At 48.2% G+C, this 19380-nt stretch overlaps 1 protein-coding gene across 1 annotated transcript; it reads left to right on the forward strand.

Annotated features, from left to right (window-relative positions):
• Window positions 1-9495: 9495 nt before the first annotated feature.
• Htr5a (5-hydroxytryptamine receptor 5A) lies at window positions 9496-18723 on the forward strand. The gene is made up of 2 exons (XM_046455152.2): window positions 9496-10584; window positions 18135-18723. Exons 1-2 carry the CDS (start codon window positions 9847-9849, stop codon window positions 18465-18467), a joined length of 1071 nt encoding a protein of 356 aa, XP_046311108.1. The 5' UTR covers window positions 9496-9846; the 3' UTR covers window positions 18468-18723.
• Window positions 18724-19380: the final 657 nt, after the last annotated feature.

Below are 19380 nucleotides of genomic sequence, written 5' to 3' on the forward strand. Positions count from 1 at the left end.
CGATTTTATTCAGATCCCTGAGGAACATGAGGGGGAGAAAAGCAAACTGAGATCAGGGTGTTTTTTGCACCTGCTCCGAGAGTGAAAAATGCAGTGTGTTGGCAGAAGCCTTGCCCCCCTCCGCTCGCCACCCGAGGGGATGCTTCAGCACTACTAACCTCGCAACTGCGTGAGGATCCTGAGAGCTCCTTACGTCACAGGAAATGTCAAAGCTGAAATAAATACGAGTTGTCCCACTCTTCTACAAACTGCAGTTCAGTCTCATCTCAAAAATTCTGTTGGAGTAACTGTGTCCAATAGAAACAGCTGAGCAATAGGATGCTGCTTCTTCAGACAGTCAGTGGTCCCAGGCTCTGTGTTTAGGGTCACCTCAGCACCCGTGCTTGCCAAGTGCTGTGAAAGACGTTAGCAGAGAGTGGGGACCCATCTTTTAACAACAGAAGGTCTTCCCTGCGGGGAACATAGGCTGTGCTCCCTGGAACAGACTCTGAGCAGAGGACGGAGGGCAGGCTTCCCGGGAGTCCACTCAGGATGAGCCGGCGAGGAAGCAGGGTGCAGATGCAGAGGGAAGAGCTGGCCAGCATCCTGCAGGGAGCTTCCGGCAGGAATTGCCCAGCAGAGCTGACCCGAGCTGAGGCAGGGCCACTCTCCCCACGTGGCCACTCACTGTTGTGTTAGGCAGGAGACCAGGCGTGGGGAAGGGACCCCACTCAGGGCTCTCAGAGGGACCCAGGCCCTCACAACTCCACCTGAAGCCTCATCCTGTGAGGGGGATCTGGGCCATCTTGCAGTTAAAGTGAGAAAGCTGGACAACCCCGAGGAGAATTCCAGACCATGAAGGGGAAGCCCCCACCTCAGACGCGCACCCGCCCGTAGCTGCACGGTCATCTCAGGGGAGCGACGCCGTGCCCAGGGTCAGGCCACGCTGTCCTGCCCCATGCCCCACCGTCTCCTCATGTCCTCCTGCTGGTTAGCGACTCCTCATTGCCTGCTAGCCGGTTGCCATAAGCAGCCCTCGGTGAACAGTTAAATGGGACTCTCGCCATGACACCCAATGGAAGCTGTGCTCCTTCTAGGTCCACAGTGAAGGGCGCTGCAAATACAAGTCTTTGAGTCCAAAGGCCAGATGATGTCCAAGGGCACAAAAAGAAGGGTGTCCCAGCTCCGAGACACAGAGAAGGGGGGGGGGGAGAGAGAGAGAGAGAGAGAGAGAGAGCGCCCGCGAGCACATGCACAGTGACAACTCCCCCTTCCTCTGCCTTTGTGTTCCTTCTAGGTCTCAGCTGACCGGTCAGGGCCCATCCTCACTGACAGGCACATATCTACCCCGTTCACTGACTCACACGCCAATCTCTTCTAGAAACCTTCAGAGACACACCCAGAGAGAACGTTCTACCAACTGTCTGAAGGTCCCTTAGTCCAGTCAAGGTGACACTAGAATTATCCACGACAGTGTGTGTCTGAATGTTGGAAGGGTTGGTTGCCACCTTTGGAGCCTGGGTATTTTCCTAAGGACTCTAGCACACTGACAGTTCTCTTCCTGCTCTTCAGCCCCTATCACCAGTGTACACCAAACAGGGGGGCACTATGACATTCTGATGAGTGCCTTGAACAGCAAGTCTCAAATATTTTGGCCTCAGGACCCCTTTATGATCTTTAAAATTTTGAGTACTCCAAAGAGCTTTCATTTTCATGAGTTGTATCTGTTTATATTTTCTGGAATATATATTTATGTGGAGTCATTTTAAACCTGTTTGTGCATTAATTCACTAAAAATAACAAACCATCACGTGTTTACATAGAAGACACATCTTTATGAAAATAACTACCTTTTATAAAACAAAAAAGTACACTATTTAGCATTTTTGTAAATCTCTCCCAGACAGCTGGAATCTCATCTGTCTCCACATTCCATCTGTTGGGATTTGCTATTTTGGTTTAAGTTGTGAAGAAACTCCAACCTCACACAGATATATAACTGAAAAAATAGACAAGTATTTTAATAGATTTCTCAGATAATTTTAGATATTTTCTGGGATGCTATATTAGAACTCAGTGAGTGGTATTTTCTTAAATGTTTGTGCAGTGTGGAGTCTGAAATCCTTCATGCACTTTTTGTGATCTGTCATATTAAACTCCTATCTATTTTGCCTTCTGGAATGACTTTTATTCATCATTTTGTAGCATCAGACTGTGGACATTTGGATAATATTAGTTTACCAAATTATCCAGCTTTTCCAGATATTACACGTTTCATAATACAATGTCAAAAAATCATATTTTTCAATATCACCACCATCTCATCAGAAGGGCCTTAAAATATTAGGAAGGTGTCAGGCTCACAGTGGTGGATATGAGTTTCTCAAAATGGAAATTTTCATGTGAAGACTCAAATTTTGCTATGGGCAACACTTTTTTTTACTGGTTCTGGAGGTTTAAACCAAGGGAGTTCTACCACTGAGCTACAGCCCCAGTCCTTTTTATTTATTTATTTAAACACTTTGTTGAGACAGGGTCTCTGAGTTGGCCAGGCTGGCCTTGAACTTGCCATCCTATTGTTACCCACGATCTTCCTGCCTTGGTCTCCGAGGAGCTAGAATTACAGGTGTGCGCCGCTGGGCCCTGTTGGGCAACAAGTATTGCTGGTTGTTTTCCTTAAATTGAAGGCTCACTTTTTGTAGAAAATATTTTGTAGAAAATATCTTCCCCAAACCCTGTGCGGCTGCCCCCGCCTATACCTGGCTCTGTTTACCAGCTGGCCTCTCTCCTGCTTCTCCGGGGAGGCCACAGTGGACTACCGAGTGTTGAGTCACCGGAACAAGGTGGCTTTTCTGTGGAGAGAGCTTCCCAGTAGGAACAGTGCTTCATAGAACTGGTAATTCGCTGGAAACATGCATCACCCCAGTGCTTGTCCACAACGCAGTGCCTTCTTCCAGCGAGCATCAGAAGCACTGGGTGCAAACTTTGCAATTTGATATGCAGAATATCAGGAGAACGCGCGTCAAAGGTCAAGGTTTAACACAACTCATGACTTCATTGTGTCCCTAAGGTCTTCTTAAGGGAAGCTGGCCACTTCACTTTTTGTCCTGAGCGTAGGGTGGTGAAGAACGCTGGTGAGTGTCCCCTGTTCTGCACAGCTGCCCAGGAGAGGTGTCATCAGGTATGCACCCTCAGGGGAGAGGCAGGTGGGACCTCAGTATTGTTGTGAAATGGGCTCACCCGTGCAGCCCCCTGGAAGCACTGGGGACACCGAAGGTTATGGACCACACTTTGAAAACCATCAAAATAAAGGAGGCTGCATGGGTGACTGTGCCTCTGGAAAGGAAATATCCAGACTTCAGGGGAGTCTGTGACAGAGACAGGGGTTAGCACGGCCTGAGCTCTCATGCTTGCCGCTGCCTGTTCCGGGCAGGTTGGACCTGCTTGCTTGCTCTTTTCTTTTTGCAGAGCTTGGAATTGAACCCAGGCCTCCCAGAGCCAGGCAAGTGCCCTACCACCGAGCTGCACCCCAGCCCTTGATCCTGCTTTCTGAGAGGAATGGAAAACATCACTGTGTTGCTTCACTCCTACAAACGTGCCCATGCGGTCAACTCTGCACAGCCTTCACAGCTGGGGTGACACTCGGGTAGGTCTGTGGGAGACCACAGGCACCTGTCAGGGTCCAGCAAGTTTTCATAGGGACCAAATGGTGAACTGGGTGTGCCTAAGACCTAGAGGTTTGCCATTTCCCTTAGATTCCCCTGAGCGGTTTTGTTTTGCTTTGCTATCTTGGCTCCCAGATTGGGCGAGGTTTTGGAGACATCCCCTTGGGTTCCCTATGAATTAAATAGCTTTTTGTTTTCCATTCCTCTCAGAAAGCAGGATCATAGGCCAGGTCACTAGTGTGGGATTGTGCTGATGACCATGATATGCATTCCAGTGGTAACCATGGGGTCTAAAGAAGTGAGCTGGGCATAGGGGATCCACTGGCCAGTGCACCCACCCCGAGCTGGACCTGTACCTGGCTCTGTTTCCTAGCTGGCCTCTCCTCTGCTTCTCCAGGGAGGCCACATGGATTCCTGGGTATGAATGTTGAGTCAGACTCTGTGCCCAACAATCCTCAGAAGTCTGGATATTTCCTTTCCAGAGGCACAGTCACCCATGCATACAGCTGTAGGTTCTCTGAAGAAGGGGACTGAGGCTATTTCTACTGAAGACTCTTGTTCCTGTGTTGTAGGGGTTGTTCCTCATATACACCTTCGGCCCAAGAAGTGCTCAGGTCTGATGACTGGGCAGGTGATTATGGCTTCATTATTAGGCTACCTATAGTCACCTTCTAGGCCATCCATCCCTGATTCTTTTCAAGTGCACAAATTAAGCAATTCTCCTCTTGAGTGCCCAGTGGAATGAAGGGCCACTATGCTCATTACACTACCTTCCCAGCTCTGTGGATTGGCCTCTCCTGGCTGCCACTTGACCCTGTTGCAATAATTATGGGAGGAGCCCTTCATCAGCCTTTAGTGACAGTTTCCAAAACAGTGTCCTAAGCTAATTTCTATAAGACTTCAGTAACAACCTGACATCTATCCATTCTGGATGTTCTGCTTTGAGTAGAACAATTGCTTAAAAAAAAAAAAAAGTGTAACACCACTCTGAGGCGCCCCCAGGGGGTTAATTTTTGTATTACAGTGTTTCCACTCAGATACTCTTGCTTGTTCCTCCATTAAAAGCCCAAACACTAGTTTACTCAGGTGATAATTTTATGATAGTTCTTTTTTTAAAAAAAATAGGGGTTTTTTTAGTTATTGATAGACCTTTATTTATTTATATGTGGTGCTGAGAATTCAACCCAGGCAAGTGTGCTACTGCTGAGCCCCAGCCCCAGGCCTTATGATAATTCTTATATGATCCAATGTTTATGAGAGCCTAACATATTTTTAGGCTCTTTCCTGGGTGTAACAAGAAAACAACAATAAAGAAGTTTAATAACCTCAAAAATTAATTACCCAGCATACTAGATTGCCTACAGCGTGGGCAGCTCAATAGCTCTTAATCAAAATGGAGGTGTGGCCCACACAGTGGTGCACATCTGTAATCCCAGCTACTCAGGAGGCTGAGACAAGGATATCGTGAGCTCAAGCCCAAGATCAGTAAAATCCCATCTCAAGAAATAATCCACCACCAAGAACCAACAAACACACAGCCATTCTGTCGACTCAGAAAGGCTTGGCATTAGGGTCCAATTATGAGCTCAAGCTGAAAGAATGCAGCAGATGTCCCCAAGCCTGCTCCCAAAGATGGCCCTCAACCCTGGCTACATTTTCACATCAATCAAGTCTACATGTGTGGTCCTATGTTCCTGCTGGAACCAGAGAATAATATATAGTTAATGGTCTCAAAATTGGGCACATGAATATCAAGTGTGTGAGACAATCTATGGGGTGTGGTTTGACAATTTCTTCCATTAGTTTCTTTTTATCCTTTGAAAAAGAAAGATTGTGTACTTTACCAACATCTTGTTACCGTGTCACCAGCAGACTCAGTTTGCATGAGATACATGGCTCCTCAGAGGTCATACATGAAAAGCAGTGCCCCCCCATGCAGTGGCACTCTTGCATTTATTTATTTATTTATTTATTTGTGTGTGTGTGTGTGTGTGTGTATGCTGGGGATCGAACCCAGGGCCTTGTACATGCAAGGCAAGCACTCTACCAACTGAGCTATAGCCCCAGCCTACCCTTGCTCTTTAACTTTCAGCATAGTGACACATGATTGTTGTCTATGTTTAAATAACCTCAATGGATAAGAAAATAAGCTTTTCATATATAAACAGGGGTAAGCAACTTTTTAAAAAGTGTGTGGAACACTCTCCCTTAAGTTGTAGCCTGCATGCATGCCAATCACTCTATCCACAGAAGTTCTTCTTAATAGACAGAAAGCTTGGATTTTCCTGGATTTTGTTATGCACATGGAGAAGGTAAACATTAGAAATGGCCTCTCTAGCTATTCCTATATTTTACTGTACTTGAAAAAGTTGGTTGGGAATGATCAAGAATTCTGTATGTTGATTTGATATTTCCCTTATCATTTCTGAAAACAGTAAGTGGTCTTCGGGGTGCCCATGGACTGAATCATGCTTCTGTGGATTCACATGTTGAATCCCTAACCCCAGTGTGACCATTTATGGAGAGAGAATCTTTCAGAGGTAAGTAAGTTTAAATGATGTCATAAGGGTGGAGACTTAGTCCAATAGGACTCTGGCCTCTCTCCTCTCCCTCTACCATGTGAGGACAGAGAGAGAAAGTAGCTATGTCCAAGCCAGAGGAGAGCCCCCACCAGAATGTGACAGTGCTGGCAACCTGATCTTGGATTTTCTGCCTCCAATACTGTGAGAATATAAACTTCTGCTGTTTAAGCCACCCAGTCTCTTTGTTGTGTTTATGGCAGTCTGCACTGACAGAGCGAGGGCTCAGCTTGCAACGATGGTGACATCCTGATTATTAATACAGTAAAACCCACAGAAGCAGAGCTCAGTCTTAAAGTGACTTTCAAATTCAAACATCATTTGATTTGGGGCAAGTCACTTTATCTCTAAGACACAGTTTCCCCAATTATAAAATAGGGCCAACAGTAGTCCACAAAAATTTTGAGGTATAATCATAAAGGTACACTTATTTAATGCTTGGTACATAATGAAGATTTTATATAGTTAGAGCCACCTTTAAAGACTCAGTGATTTCATAACATTGTGATGGTTAGCGTGGGTCGAAAAACTCTGGCCCACAGCATTCTTGTAAGGGGGATAAAGTCAGGCTATGTTGTGCATTATTTATTTTTTCTCATTTCCAAACATGTTGCTTAAGAATCAGCTCCAATCTGAATGAAACAGATGCACACTGTCCCATGGTAGAAAATGTAAAATGAGTGTCTTTCTATATGCCTATGATGTGGCTTGATCACAGACTTTAAGTAGCTACCGTAAACATCTGGGCTTGCCCTCTGTTGATAGTGAGGGGTCTACAAACTGGATCCTCTAAGGAACAGGTCTGAGTCGACGTCCTGTGGTTTGTTAGTATCAGGAACCCCACCCAGCCTGGTGACATGTTCCATCATCTGCTAGTACCTTCTGCAAGGGTTTTGCTGGGTTGTGTGTTCATTTGCTGGGAGTGTGACAGCCAAATGTCACAGACTGGATGGCTCTGACATAAGGAATGTCTTTGCTCACAGTTCTGGGGTCTGGAAGTCAAGAGCCAGGTGTCGGCAGGGCTTGTTTCTTCTGAGTCCTCTCTCCTTGGCCTGCACAGGGCCACCTTCTTGCTGTACCTTCACATGGCATTTTCTTTGCACACTCAGCCCTGGCGCCACCATGTGTGTCCAAATATCCTTTTAAAATAAGCACATTAGTCAGACTGTGTGAAGATCCACCCTAATGGCCTCATTTTTACTTAACCACCCCTTTAAAGAGCCCATTTCCAAGTACAGTTACCCTCTGAGGTTCTGGGGATTAGGGCATCAGCGTATGATTTTGGGGGGATCAGGGATACGTTCACCCACAACAGGTGCTAATCCAGGAAGTTTTGTCCCTTGATGCTGCCTTTTAAGATTTTTCTCAACTGAAATTGGGCCCATGCTTTAAGATTAAAAGCTGTGACGTTTTGGTTTCCTGCCTGTGTCTGTGTGCGACACACTGGACAGTCTCTCTCTTCTTCTGGAGAGAATCTGTTGACTCTCCTAGTGGGGGCACTCCGTTCAGTTTCCATCTTCATGCCACTTCAAAGTCTCCAAAAATGTCCCCAGCTATCCCGGCTTGGACTGCTGCTCAGTTAGGTATCCCTTCAGAGGCTGTGCCCCTCTGGCACGGGAGACAATCACAAGCCCACACTGCCTCTGAAGGTCTAAGTGGAAAGCTACACCAAGGCCCCCACTGCTCATCCTCCCCCCCAGGTCACCGACTCCTGAACCCAGATGCAGAATTGTTTAGGGAATTTCTTTCTTTCTTTTTTAAAAATAATAACAGTCACTATCAAATTTTACTTAATTTTTTAATAATCTTCATTCTTTTAAAATATTTATTTGTTTGTTTATTAGTTTTTTAAGTGGACACAATATCTCTATTTTATTTTTATGTGGTGTTGAGAATCGAACCCAGAGCCTCATGCATGTTAGCCTCAGCCCCAGGGAATTTTTTCCAAAGGAGATTTATAGTTTAGAATTCATCCCAGTTGATTTTATGACCCTAGAAGGTGACGTGCTCTAAGCGAGCATGAGCCTGCTTCTTGATCACAGCCACACACAGCCACACTTCTCATGAGGTCGCTTCAAAGGGTGTTTGGTGAAGCAGCCCGGGAATACTCCTGTTTTTAATGAATAATATTTTCACCAGCCTTTCCTCAGAGTACCCTCCCCCACTGGAGGAGTCCCTGTGTCCTCAGTGCATTCTCTTGATGCTTTACTCTGTTACAAGCAGAATCTTAGAAAAAATATTTATCATTTTGAAATAGTTTAAAACCTTCGGGCCAAGGTTACTTGTAAATGTAAGAGATTTCATAAAACCCTTTGAATGCAATTTTTAAAATATTTAATGCCAGCCGACTGTTCTGTCATGTAAATTTCATCTTCTTTCATCTTGCTGGATCATGCATATCTCTGTGGGTGCTTGAAGTCAGGATTTTGGGCAGGCTCTTCTGCGGGTGCTTGTGTAGTTGTCTATATGTGCACATGAGGGAAGAGTTCAATGCTCCTCTGCTTTCCTGAGTGCGATGGAGCTTATGTAACGCGGGGCATCTACCTTTCCCTTCTCAGCAGCAAGTGCAGCAGAGCCCCTGGGGACCCCGCAGATTTGAGGAAGGCTGTGGAGCATCGCAGTTCCTAAACCTTAGCCACCTCTGGAAACAGCCGAAAATGCCACCTTGCCTTTTCCGCGTTAAAGAAAACAGTCCTTTAAAGAAAGGACTGTGTGTAGAGTGAGACAGAAGCACTCCCATGCTGAGATCTGGAGGAGAATGCCCCCGGACGCCTCACTCGGCGTTGGCACGCGGACACCAGCACCCTCCGAAAGCTGAACCGCGGCTCCAGGTCTCCAGACCCCCTCCCGAGGGACGAGTGCGGGGGTGGTCGGAGGAAGGGCTCCAGAAAGTTCATTGGCCAACTTGTTCCACGCAGGGGACCCGCTTCGCACAAGAGCGACAGGACCGAGGACAGCGCCAATCGGCGCGCTGGGGCGGGGGAGGCGGACAGCGCCGGAGCCGCGAGCCGGGAGAGGGGCGGTCAGCTGACGTCTGACGTCGGGCTGGATCCCCACTTTGATCAGGCAGGTCCGGGGGGCGCGCCGGCGTTCGCTCTCTGAGCCGCCGCCCCAGACGCGGTGGGCACGGGACAGGGGCAGGGCAGAAGGCAGTTCCCAGGGAGCAGGCACCTGCCCGGCCTCCCCGCGCGCAGCTCGGCCGCTGCCTGGCGAAGCGCGGGCACCGGGCAGCCCTGGGAGAGCGTCCGCCCTGACGCACAGCCCCGCTCGGGGCACCCACAAGCCGCGGGGCCGACCCGCGAGACGCTGGGCTCCGAGCGACCGGACAGCGTCTCCGCGGAGGTGAGGCACCCGGGACGAGTCACCTCTTAGGCGGCCCTGGTGGGAGGCTCAGCTCCTGGACCCTGCTCTCCGAGACCCCGCCTGCAGCCCGCCTCCCCCGTCTCACTCCATCTCTCCGGGACGCTCGCCGGCAGGAGGTTGGGCCCCATTCAAGGCGCTGCCCAGAGAGCTTCCACTGACTAGAGGTTGCCAGCGCCCACACTGGCTCTGGGGGCAGTGGCCACCTTGAGTCCCCTGAACACCCTTTGTGCGAGCCCCGTGGCCCGTGTTCTGGTCCGGAGATGGATTTGCCTGTGAACTTGACCTTCTCCCTCTCCACTCCTTCCTTTCTGGAGCCCAACCGCAGTCTTGGTGCGGAAAACCTGCGCCCCAGCCCACCCCTCCCCTCCGTCTTTGGAGTGCTTGTTCTGACCCTGCTAGGCTTTCTGGTAGTGGCCACGTTTGCCTGGAACCTGCTGGTGCTGGCGACTATCCTCCGAGTGCGCACTTTCCACCGTGTGCCACACAACCTGGTGGCATCCATGGCCATCTCGGACGTGCTGGTGGCCGCGCTGGTCATGCCGCTGAGTCTGGTGCATGAGCTGTCGGGGCGCCGCTGGCAGCTGGGCCGACGTCTATGCCAGTTGTGGATTGCGTGCGACGTGCTTTGCTGCACAGCCAGCATCTGGAATGTGACGGCCATAGCCCTAGACCGCTACTGGTCCATCACGCGCCACCTGGAGTACACGCTCCGCGCCCGCAAGCGCATCTCCAAAGTGATGATCATGCTTACCTGGGCACTCTCGGCTATCATCTCTCTGGCCCCGCTGCTTTTCGGCTGGGGGGAGACATATTCTGAACAGAGTGAGGAGTGCCAGGTCAGCCGTGAGCCCTCCTACACCATCTTCTCCACCGTGGGCGCCTTCTACTTGCCGCTGTGCGTGGTGCTCTTCGTCTACTGGAAGATCTACAAGGCCTCCAAGTTCCGCGGGGGCTCCAGGAAGACCAACAGAGTCTCACCTGAACCTGAAGTTGTGGAGGTGGGTGCTGCAACGACCCTTAAAAATACTTCACTTGCAACTGTCCAGGGTTTATCTCCCGTACTCCTCCCCCATGGTGCAGGAAAAAAAAAAACAACTTTTTGGTGGGTGGGGGGGATATCCTGGGCAGAGAAAGTGAACACCAGACCCTCCTGTGGTGCAGAGCTACTCATGTCATTTGTGGCTCTGAGGGGTTATTGCCTTACATATAAAATGAGGAGTTTGAGCTCCATGTTCTGCTTGATCCCCTCTGGCACTGAAACCATGTGGGTCTGAAACACCATTTAGAACATCTGAAAAAGCTGGTGTCTGGGGTACACTGAGTCAATACCCTGGAAAAACCTGCATCTTCCTGCACTGAGAGCAGGATACTCTTGGGCAGGAAGTGAGCACGATTGCTAGGAAGATTGCCACGTATCAGTCACAACAGCTTAGGGTTTTGTTTCAGCCCTTTTTTCTTTGCAAGTTATAGCAGCTGACTTTGTAAATACGGCATCTCCTAGGCTACGAGCTGTCATTGTAAGCATCCTTGCCTCCTGGCATAAGATTAAAGATGTTTACAATAGTCTCAGTGCCTGCATCTGCTGTCTGCTTCTGTTGCCTTGTGGGGCTACTTCCTGGGTCTGTCCCCATGGCCCCAGAAGGCTGCATGTGCAGCTGAGGGCCACTTGTCTGCCTTCCTGATCAGGAGTGAAACTACAGGAGGAAATGAAAACCCAGGGCAGATAACTCCTCTGCTCCCTCCAAGCAGCACGGAATATGTGACAACAGTGAAGGCTTTTCTCATCTTCTCCCAGACTTGCTTCCCTGCTTTTTGTTAACTCTTCATAATCTGAAGTTACAGGAAAGCAGAATCCACTGGGTGTGGAGACTGTGCTCCCCACCCTTCCGCTCTTCATGACCAAGGATGCCCTTTTGAACCTCAGTCACATGTTTAAATTATGGGCTCCAGGACAACAAATACAATTAATTTATAAGTGTATCTATGCACATTATGGCTTGATGCAACAAGTAAGGAATGATAACACATGGTCTTTGTACATGAAGAGTTTTCTCCAGTGAGGGAGATGGACGCCCCTCTGGAGCTCTGCATGTGGCTGCATTTCCTATAGTGAGTACCTAATTTTGTCCATACCCAGTCATTCAAGATTAGAGGGACCAAAGGTGTGGCTAGGGGAAGAAGGGGAGAGTATTATTCTAAAAGAAAGAAGGAAAAAGGGACCAGAGGATATCGTGTCCTCAGCCCAGGGTGATATTGCAACCCAGGGAATCCTGGACTATCTGGAGACATCTGACAATCAAGACCTGGGCAGGTGTGCCAATGGCATCTAGTGCAGAGAGGCCAGGGCTGCTGCCCAACATGTGTGATGCACAGACTGGCCACCTCAGACCAAACGTCCACAGTGCCACGTTTTGGAAACTCTGATCTGTTGAATTTCTACATGATACAAGGAGTACTGCCAGGTATAAATGCTAGGGCTTCCACTACAGAGCCCTGAGCCAGCTCCATGTGTGTGACTGTCCACCCAAATTCCAGGTCAGGAGCAAGAGGACGGGCCACCTCCAAGGGCCTTCTTCACGTGAACCTTCTTCAGCCGGGATCTCATCCAGGCAAACATGGTTTTCAGTTAACACCACACGCAGCTTTAGGAAGCAAAATTAATTGAAGTTCTAATTGGAGACTTATTGTGCAAGAAAGAGCACTGCTCTCATTTCTCTGCTTTGATGATAGGGTGATTTAACATGCACGCGCGTGCGCGCGTGCGCGCGCGCACACACACACACACACACACACAGCTTGTTTTTGCTCTCTCTGCCAGATTACTTTTGGAGTCAGATCCTGTGATTTGCAAGGCCTCTGCGTGATCCAGGGCTCTGCACATGATGCAGGGCTGCCTTGGTCCTTATGTTGAAGGGTTAATTACAAACCAGGCTTCCTGATTGCTCTGTGATAATGGGTGTCAAAATTTCTAAATACAGTTCTACCACCAGCTAGCTGTGTTACCTAGGGAGACCACATCCCATCTTCCTAGTTTTTTTATCTGCTGAGTTTTATTCAAATTTATGCTGAAGCCCTAACCTATGTGAGACTCTCTGCTGGGAACTGCCACACAAGACCAACTGGCCTGTCCTTGTACAGGATGAGGGGCCACTCCTGAAGCTCTGAAGCAATATGACAGACAGCCAGGCTGGTCAGGCATGCCCACCTGAGCAGAGAGCAGGACACAGGTCTTAAGGGTGCTCTGGGAGGTGTGGAGCTCAGGTTCAGCCCTCAGGTGCGAGGGTGTCGACACCATCTGAGCAAGCAGCTGTTGTTTGCTTGTATCTCTGGGGGTGCTTATTGAGCACACCCTTGGTGGGCTGACTTAGAAGTGCGGGGCTGACACTCAGAGGCTGGTTTGTAAAAGCACCATCACCAACTGAGCCTCCCAGGATTAGTGGAACAGCTTAAAGCTGGCTCTGCATTTCAGTCTTTTCCTCAGTCTGCGGAACATTCAGTTTTCAGCCCCCCACTCTTGGTCCTCATGTAGCCAAAGCTTCTGGAGAGACCATGGAGAGCTGTCCACGTTTTCAACCCTGTTTTTTTGTTCTCCTTGAAGGTGAGGTTTCACCTGTGAAGAGCTGATGGCAAGATCACATGTCCAGGGACAGGAGTGAGCTCAGTGTGGGAGGACATACCTAGCATGCAGAAGGCTCTGGGTTCCATCCCCAGCCCTGGGGACAGGGAGGACTGCACATCAATTAGCATGATTTTAGCCTTCTTTAAGAGTCATGTGCTAAATCACCCATCAGGTCAGCTTGTGCAGAAGCATGTGAAGTCCTGGACTCTGAGCAAACAAGTGTCAATAGACACACTGTAAGGAAGGGACCCGAAGAGCTTCTGAACGCTCCTGAGATCTCCCAGTTCTGCTCTGAAAGCAAGTCCCAAAGGTTCCAGGCATCTTTCTGTGTATCTAGGTTGACTTTTCTTCTAGCTTAAATATAGATAATTTTCTGCTGTATTAATCCAGTTACAGCATGAAGAATTAGCTATGCTTGCCTAAAAGAAATTTAAGGCTATTCCATTAATCATGACCATGTGGGTTAGGATACTTAAGCTGCTTTATTGTGGCCTTAAAGCCTAGGCTGTAAAATTCGCTATGCCACCAACATAGACATTATTCACTATGCCTTTTTTTAAAAAAAAAAATGAAAACCTGTATTTATCTAACTTCTATGAATGTGGTCACTATCATAGTGTTTTCACTGAAAAAGTTGTATCCTCTGGAACTTTGTAAGGAGATACAGTCCACCAAAGTATTAGAGAGTAAATCCTGGAGTGACCTGATTTATGGTTCTGTTGGGCACTTCACCTGGCTCCTGGGAGAACATGGAGAAGCTTCCCTCAGCCCAGGAAGACGGCCCGGGATCTATGCAGGAGGTCAGCTTCAATGTGATCAACTCCAGCGTAGTTGTAGATACGTGGTTCATGAGTACTATCCAAAGATCGTCAATTCCCAGGGTCATCTGCTTGTTTCAAGGCTCTTGGTCAGCCACCACTGTCCACACTTCTGCATTAGAGGCCCTCTGGAAGCCCTCAGTTTAGAACTATTTTAGGTGGCACCAAGTTATCCAGTAATTTACATTATTCTTTTTAAAGAGTACCTGAAGAAGATGCTTCTCTAGCATGTTAAATAAGTGAATTATTCTGAACACATACAGTTGTTACTTTAGTTTTTTTTAAGTATTTATTTTTTAGTTGTAGGTGAACACAATATCTTTATTTTATATATTTGTGGTGCTGAGGATTGAGCCCAGTGCCTCATGCGTGCTAGGCAAGTGCTCTCCCTCTGAGCCCCAGCCCCAGCCCACGTTACTTTACTTTTTAATCTTCTCTTTTATTTGAGTAAATTGGTGTGTCCTGGAAATGGCCACTGTTCAGCCATTGAACAATTTGACTTCTGCAAGAAATTGAATTTCGTAAGAGAGACTGGACTGCTTATTTTATATCAAACCTGGTTTTGCCATTTTATTAATATCTATTAAATAAAATATCCATCTCCAAATAATAGTCAGTTGGAGCATGGACCTAGTGTTGCAAAGGTCTGATCTATACAAGGTCACGTCAATTTCAGAAGCACCATCAGGATGCTGTGATTCCATTGGCTGAGGATCTTAGAGTTGCCGGGTCCTGTGTGTTTGAGCACTGGCTCGTACTGGGAAGGGAGAATCACTACACTCAACTGGCGGGAACCATTGGGTCATTTTAGTTAGCAATTGGGGCATATTGCATGTGGTGACCCAAGACTTAAAGGCCTACCCTAAAGTGTTGACTACTCTAGTTGATGCTGGCAATTGGCAGGGAGGCAAGGCCTTGGTTACTCGATGAAGTGGGGACTAGAATAGGTCATTGTTCTTCCACAGGTGTGACCTCGTGGTGAGCTGCATAGAGCATGGCTCAGCATGTTCTTTTATGTATGAAGATAAAAGTTTATGACAACTTAGGAAGAATTCATCTGAATCCATGCATTCTATGCCAATGGATCTGTCTGGCTGTGGGGTCTCCTGTCCTAGGACAGAGCTTCTAGTGACTTCTTGAGCTACACACGGTAGAGGTATTCTCATGCCTAGATCAACTACAGTCTGGTCAAGTAGAGGGCTGCAGCTCTCATCTAGAAGCAGATCCTACCTGTTGAACTTGTGGATATGTCACAGGGATGAAAGAAGTAGTCTTCTGATAATGACCTTGAAACATCAGTTGTAAGTCGGCACATAGGATTGCTAAAGATTCTTGCTACTTGAATTTTTCTATCAAACAAAGTTGACTTTCCCCTCAAGCCTTAAAATGTAGTATGTAGTCATAAATTTGTCTTTCATTATTTCCCTTTACCATCTGCTACAACCAATCTTCTTGTTAAAGAAATTTTTTCCTGTTCTTAATTTTTTTTTAAAAAAACTTACTACAAGTTGATTTGCTTCTTTTCTTTAGCTAACTTTAAAAATTTATGCTGAATGATCTGATGTTCTGTAGTGGAGTTAGAGGTGGTCATAGGGAACCTCACACAGCAAGAAAGACATTCATAATCACCCTTGGATGGTGAGAAGGGTGGGGATTTGTTGGGTGCTAACATCTCCCTTGAAGTTGCTTTGTTGGACAGACTTTAGATGGCTGCCATTCTGCTTTTTAGCCAGTATAGGATGTTGAGCCTCTTAAGGACCTGTTTGCTGGGGTCATGCATATATAGTAAGGCTGAGGCTGGCAGGACTGACCGTGATGCACAGGACAGAAGCTCTGTGCTTGCTCAGCAGTTCATGTTTGTGAACAGTGTCTCAGGGTCTCAGATCTCTGACCACATAGAGGCTGGGAGGGGCCTTGCGATTACTACCCAACCATCATTGAGCTGGACACCAATTAAACACAGTGGCACACTCACAAATTTCCAGGACAGGATGGTTCTCCCAGATGTTTTGTAGGAGATCCAAAGCAAAGTTTGACCATTGATTTTTCACAAGCTGGCCAGTCGTCTAATAGTCCTTAAAGCATCATTGACCCTCAGGTTTGCTTGAGTTGCATTGGAAGCTTACCAGGCCTAAGCCTTCTAGAATCATCTCTTTCATCTTCATCAGAAAAAGGCATTCCAAGACCCACAAAAAACTGAACCCAAGACTTTGTCCATATAGGCAAACAGTGAAACCTAAGCCAGCAGCAGCAGAGCGTAATAATGTTTGCTAGTGGTACAGCTTCAGATAATAGGTCTAAAGCTTTATGTAATGGTCTAAGTCAATGACCTAATGGTAGACCTCTCAATCAGAAACCTAGGTACTTCATACAAAGACCTTGGCCTCATGACCTTGTGTAAGGACATACTTGGTTACAAACCCTAGGATAGTAAAGTACATTGAGCAGCAAAGCCCAGGGGACTCAGAGGAACTCAGACCACCATCATCAGTACTAACCTACAGAGCTGAAGGGCAGCTGGAGTTGGGGCCCAGTGAATGTACCTGGGGTCCAAGGATGCCACAGTCCTCAGGGCCTGAGTGGGACCACCAGAACTGTGCAAGGGTGAGATGGAAAGACCAGCTGATTCATGGCACCGATTGTTAAGAGAAAGCTCTGTGCTTCAGGCATCGGCCCCAGAGCAGAGAAGCATGTGCGCCATCCATGGGGGTTGGGTGGCAGAGTGCAGGGGTCACTGAGAGGAGCAGTGAACTGACATCATCTGAACGGTATGGTTGCTTGGGCTGAGAGGTTCTCAGAGCTGCACTTTTGGGGGAGCCTGACCCCATTGGCTGGCAAATCGTGCAAATGATTTTTGATGCAGAGCAAAACACGTGCTGCCCAGTGTGAGCACCGCCTCAGGGTCACCTGTGGGAACTTCCTGGGGTGGGAGAGTCTGGCCAGGATTGTTTTTTTCATTACCATTTTTGGACAATGGGGAAAGATGCTCTCCCTGATATGGTTTTGAAGTTGAGTTTATTTAGAAAATTGGTAAGAGTCCCTGTCTCGTTATTGCTGAATATTGCATACACATTTCTACAAATGAGTCCCTTGAGACACATTCCCAGATGTGCATAAATAAGATCACAGGTAACTCTGGTTCTGTCTGGGGTGCGAGTGGGATACAGAAAGAAGATTTTTCACTTCCTCTCATATCTGATGTTAAAGATTACAGTGCTCTAAACTAGTTGTTCCAATATTTGTCTTCAACTGCACAGCACTTGATGTTTCACTGTTTTTAACAAATGCCAGCAAGGCTACCATCCAACTAGAATAATGCATACACTGACTATATTGTTTTAACCACAGTGTTCTTATTTCCATCTCAGATATTCTGAATGACAGATCTGTCAGTGTCTTTTGACTCCAATTTATAAATGTATCCATGCACTGGTTAAGCGGTTGGACTCAACCAGGCATATTTTCTGATAAGCCTGGTGCTGATAAGTTTGCATGTTGCTTAAGGACAAGCTCCTTTAAAATATGCTGGAGTCACAAGATGCACCGATTGGCCCAGAACCAGCCCCGCGTTTTGTTTGATTCAATCTGTGAGTTCATCCATCGCTTGCAACTCCTTGGAATTTAGGCCGCCACCTCATCAGCCATTCACTTCCTATTCTCCTGAGAGCTAAAAATAGGACTGGCATGGAGAGGAGTTTCTTTCCCAGGAATTCCATTTCCTAGGGGAAGGAAGTGAGCCAGGGCTCAACTCTGCAGGACCCTTCCCTGCAGAGGCCAGGGGAGTCACCAGGAGGGGCAGTCCCAGGGTCTGGAGTCTGTTCCACAGGCGGAGATGCCTGTAGTAGACACACATAAGGGCTGTCCCCTCTGCTGAGCAGGCAGATGCCCCTGCCGTGCCACCTCCTCTCAGATGCAAGTGGACAGCCCAGCTCTGTCACTATGTCCATGTTCTAAGTCGGGTCCCACAGGCCTTGGGTTCCCACACTAAGCCCCACACCTTCTCTCAGAGCGGATGAGCAGGGCCAGGCCCATGGGCACCTGGCTGGGCCTGGCCGAGTCTGGCAGGTGGGACAAGGGGGCTCTTCACAAAGCTTCTGCTTGTGTCTTGCAGGTGAAGAACTCTGCTCAGCAGCCCCAAATGGCGTTCACGGTCCGCCGAGCCACTGTCACCTTCCAGACAGAAGGAGACACGTGGCGGGAACAGAAGGAGCAGAAGGCGGCCCTCATGGTGGGCATCCTCATCGGGGTGTTCGTGCTCTGCTGGATCCCCTTCTTTGTCACCGAGCTCATCAGCCCCCTCTGCTCCTGGGACGTCCCTGCTGCCTGGAAGAGCGTCTTCCTCTGGCTCGGCTACTCCAACTCCTTCTTCAACCCGCTCATCTACACGGCCTTCAACAAGAACTACAGCAGCGCCTTCAAGAGCTTCTTCTCCAGGCAGCACTGAGGAGAGGCCGGCCGGTTCTCCTACAGCCCCGGGGACGTCCTCCAGGTGCCCCAGGCCCACCTCAGAACTCGGTGGGCTCGGTTCTGCACTCGCCCCAGGGACAGGCCTCCGGAGGCTCTGGTGCCACCACCTGGCGCTCTGCGGCAGCCACTCGCCTGCCAAAAGCCTCTCCTTCCGCAAGCCCACCCCAGCGTGGCTGTCGGAGGAGGCGGAGGAAAGGGAGGAGGCAGAGCAAGGGCAGAGGGAGGGACGTCAGAGTGAGAAGCCATCACGGGGGCACGGTGGGGACGCGGTGGGGAGGCGGTGGGGAGAGAAGACCGCAGTCCCAGCTTCCTGGAGGAGCCTCGTTGCAGGGTTCTGCCTCGGGTCTAGTGAGATCTCCCGACTGAGTATCGGGTATTTCACAGTTTTTACTCACAAAATATCATCTCCAAACATATTAAAGGGCATGGCCTCTTCTGTGAGACAGTGACTTTGGGCTTTAAGATTTTGTTTGTGGCATTTACTTACACACACACACACACACACACGTACACACCCTATGGAAGGACAAGTGTTCCGATTGATAGCTTACTCCAAAGCACGACCCATCGGCTTGGAATAGGTTCTAAGAACCAAATTTAGTGTTTTCTGCCCTTTTGAAGCAATTGTCCACAAACATCAGAAAAATTGACTAGTTTCAAAAAATCTGCCAAACTTGCTGATTTGCTCTGGGTTTCATGTGCGTGGAATTCATTCAGTGTTTCTGGGCAAAGGCCATCATCCTGGGATCATGGGGTCAGAGTGAACCCACTGTTGCGGAGTTCTTTTTTTTTTAATAATGTCTATTTTTTTAAGAGAGAGAGAGAGAGAGAGTTTTATAATATTTATTTTTTAGTTTTCGGCGGACACAACATCTTTGTTTGTATGTGGT

This window comes from Marmota monax, unplaced genomic scaffold (assembly GCF_021218885.2).
Source record: "Marmota monax isolate L192 unplaced genomic scaffold, Marmota_monax_Labrador192_F-V1.1 WCK01_AAM20220418_F8-fsc00226, whole genome shotgun sequence".
Classification (NCBI taxonomy): domain Eukaryota; kingdom Metazoa; phylum Chordata; class Mammalia; order Rodentia; family Sciuridae; genus Marmota; species Marmota monax.

Excerpts from the sequence above, each read along its gene's own strand:
- Htr5a (XM_046455152.2), top strand. The coding sequence starts at position 9,847 with ATGGATTTGCCTGTGAACTTGACCTTCTCCCTCTCCACTCCTTCCTTT. Across the intron at positions 10,585-18,134 it reads CTGAACCTGAAGTTGTGGAG|GTGAAGAACTCTGCTCAGCA; the intron begins GTGGGTGCTGCA and ends TGTGTCTTGCAG.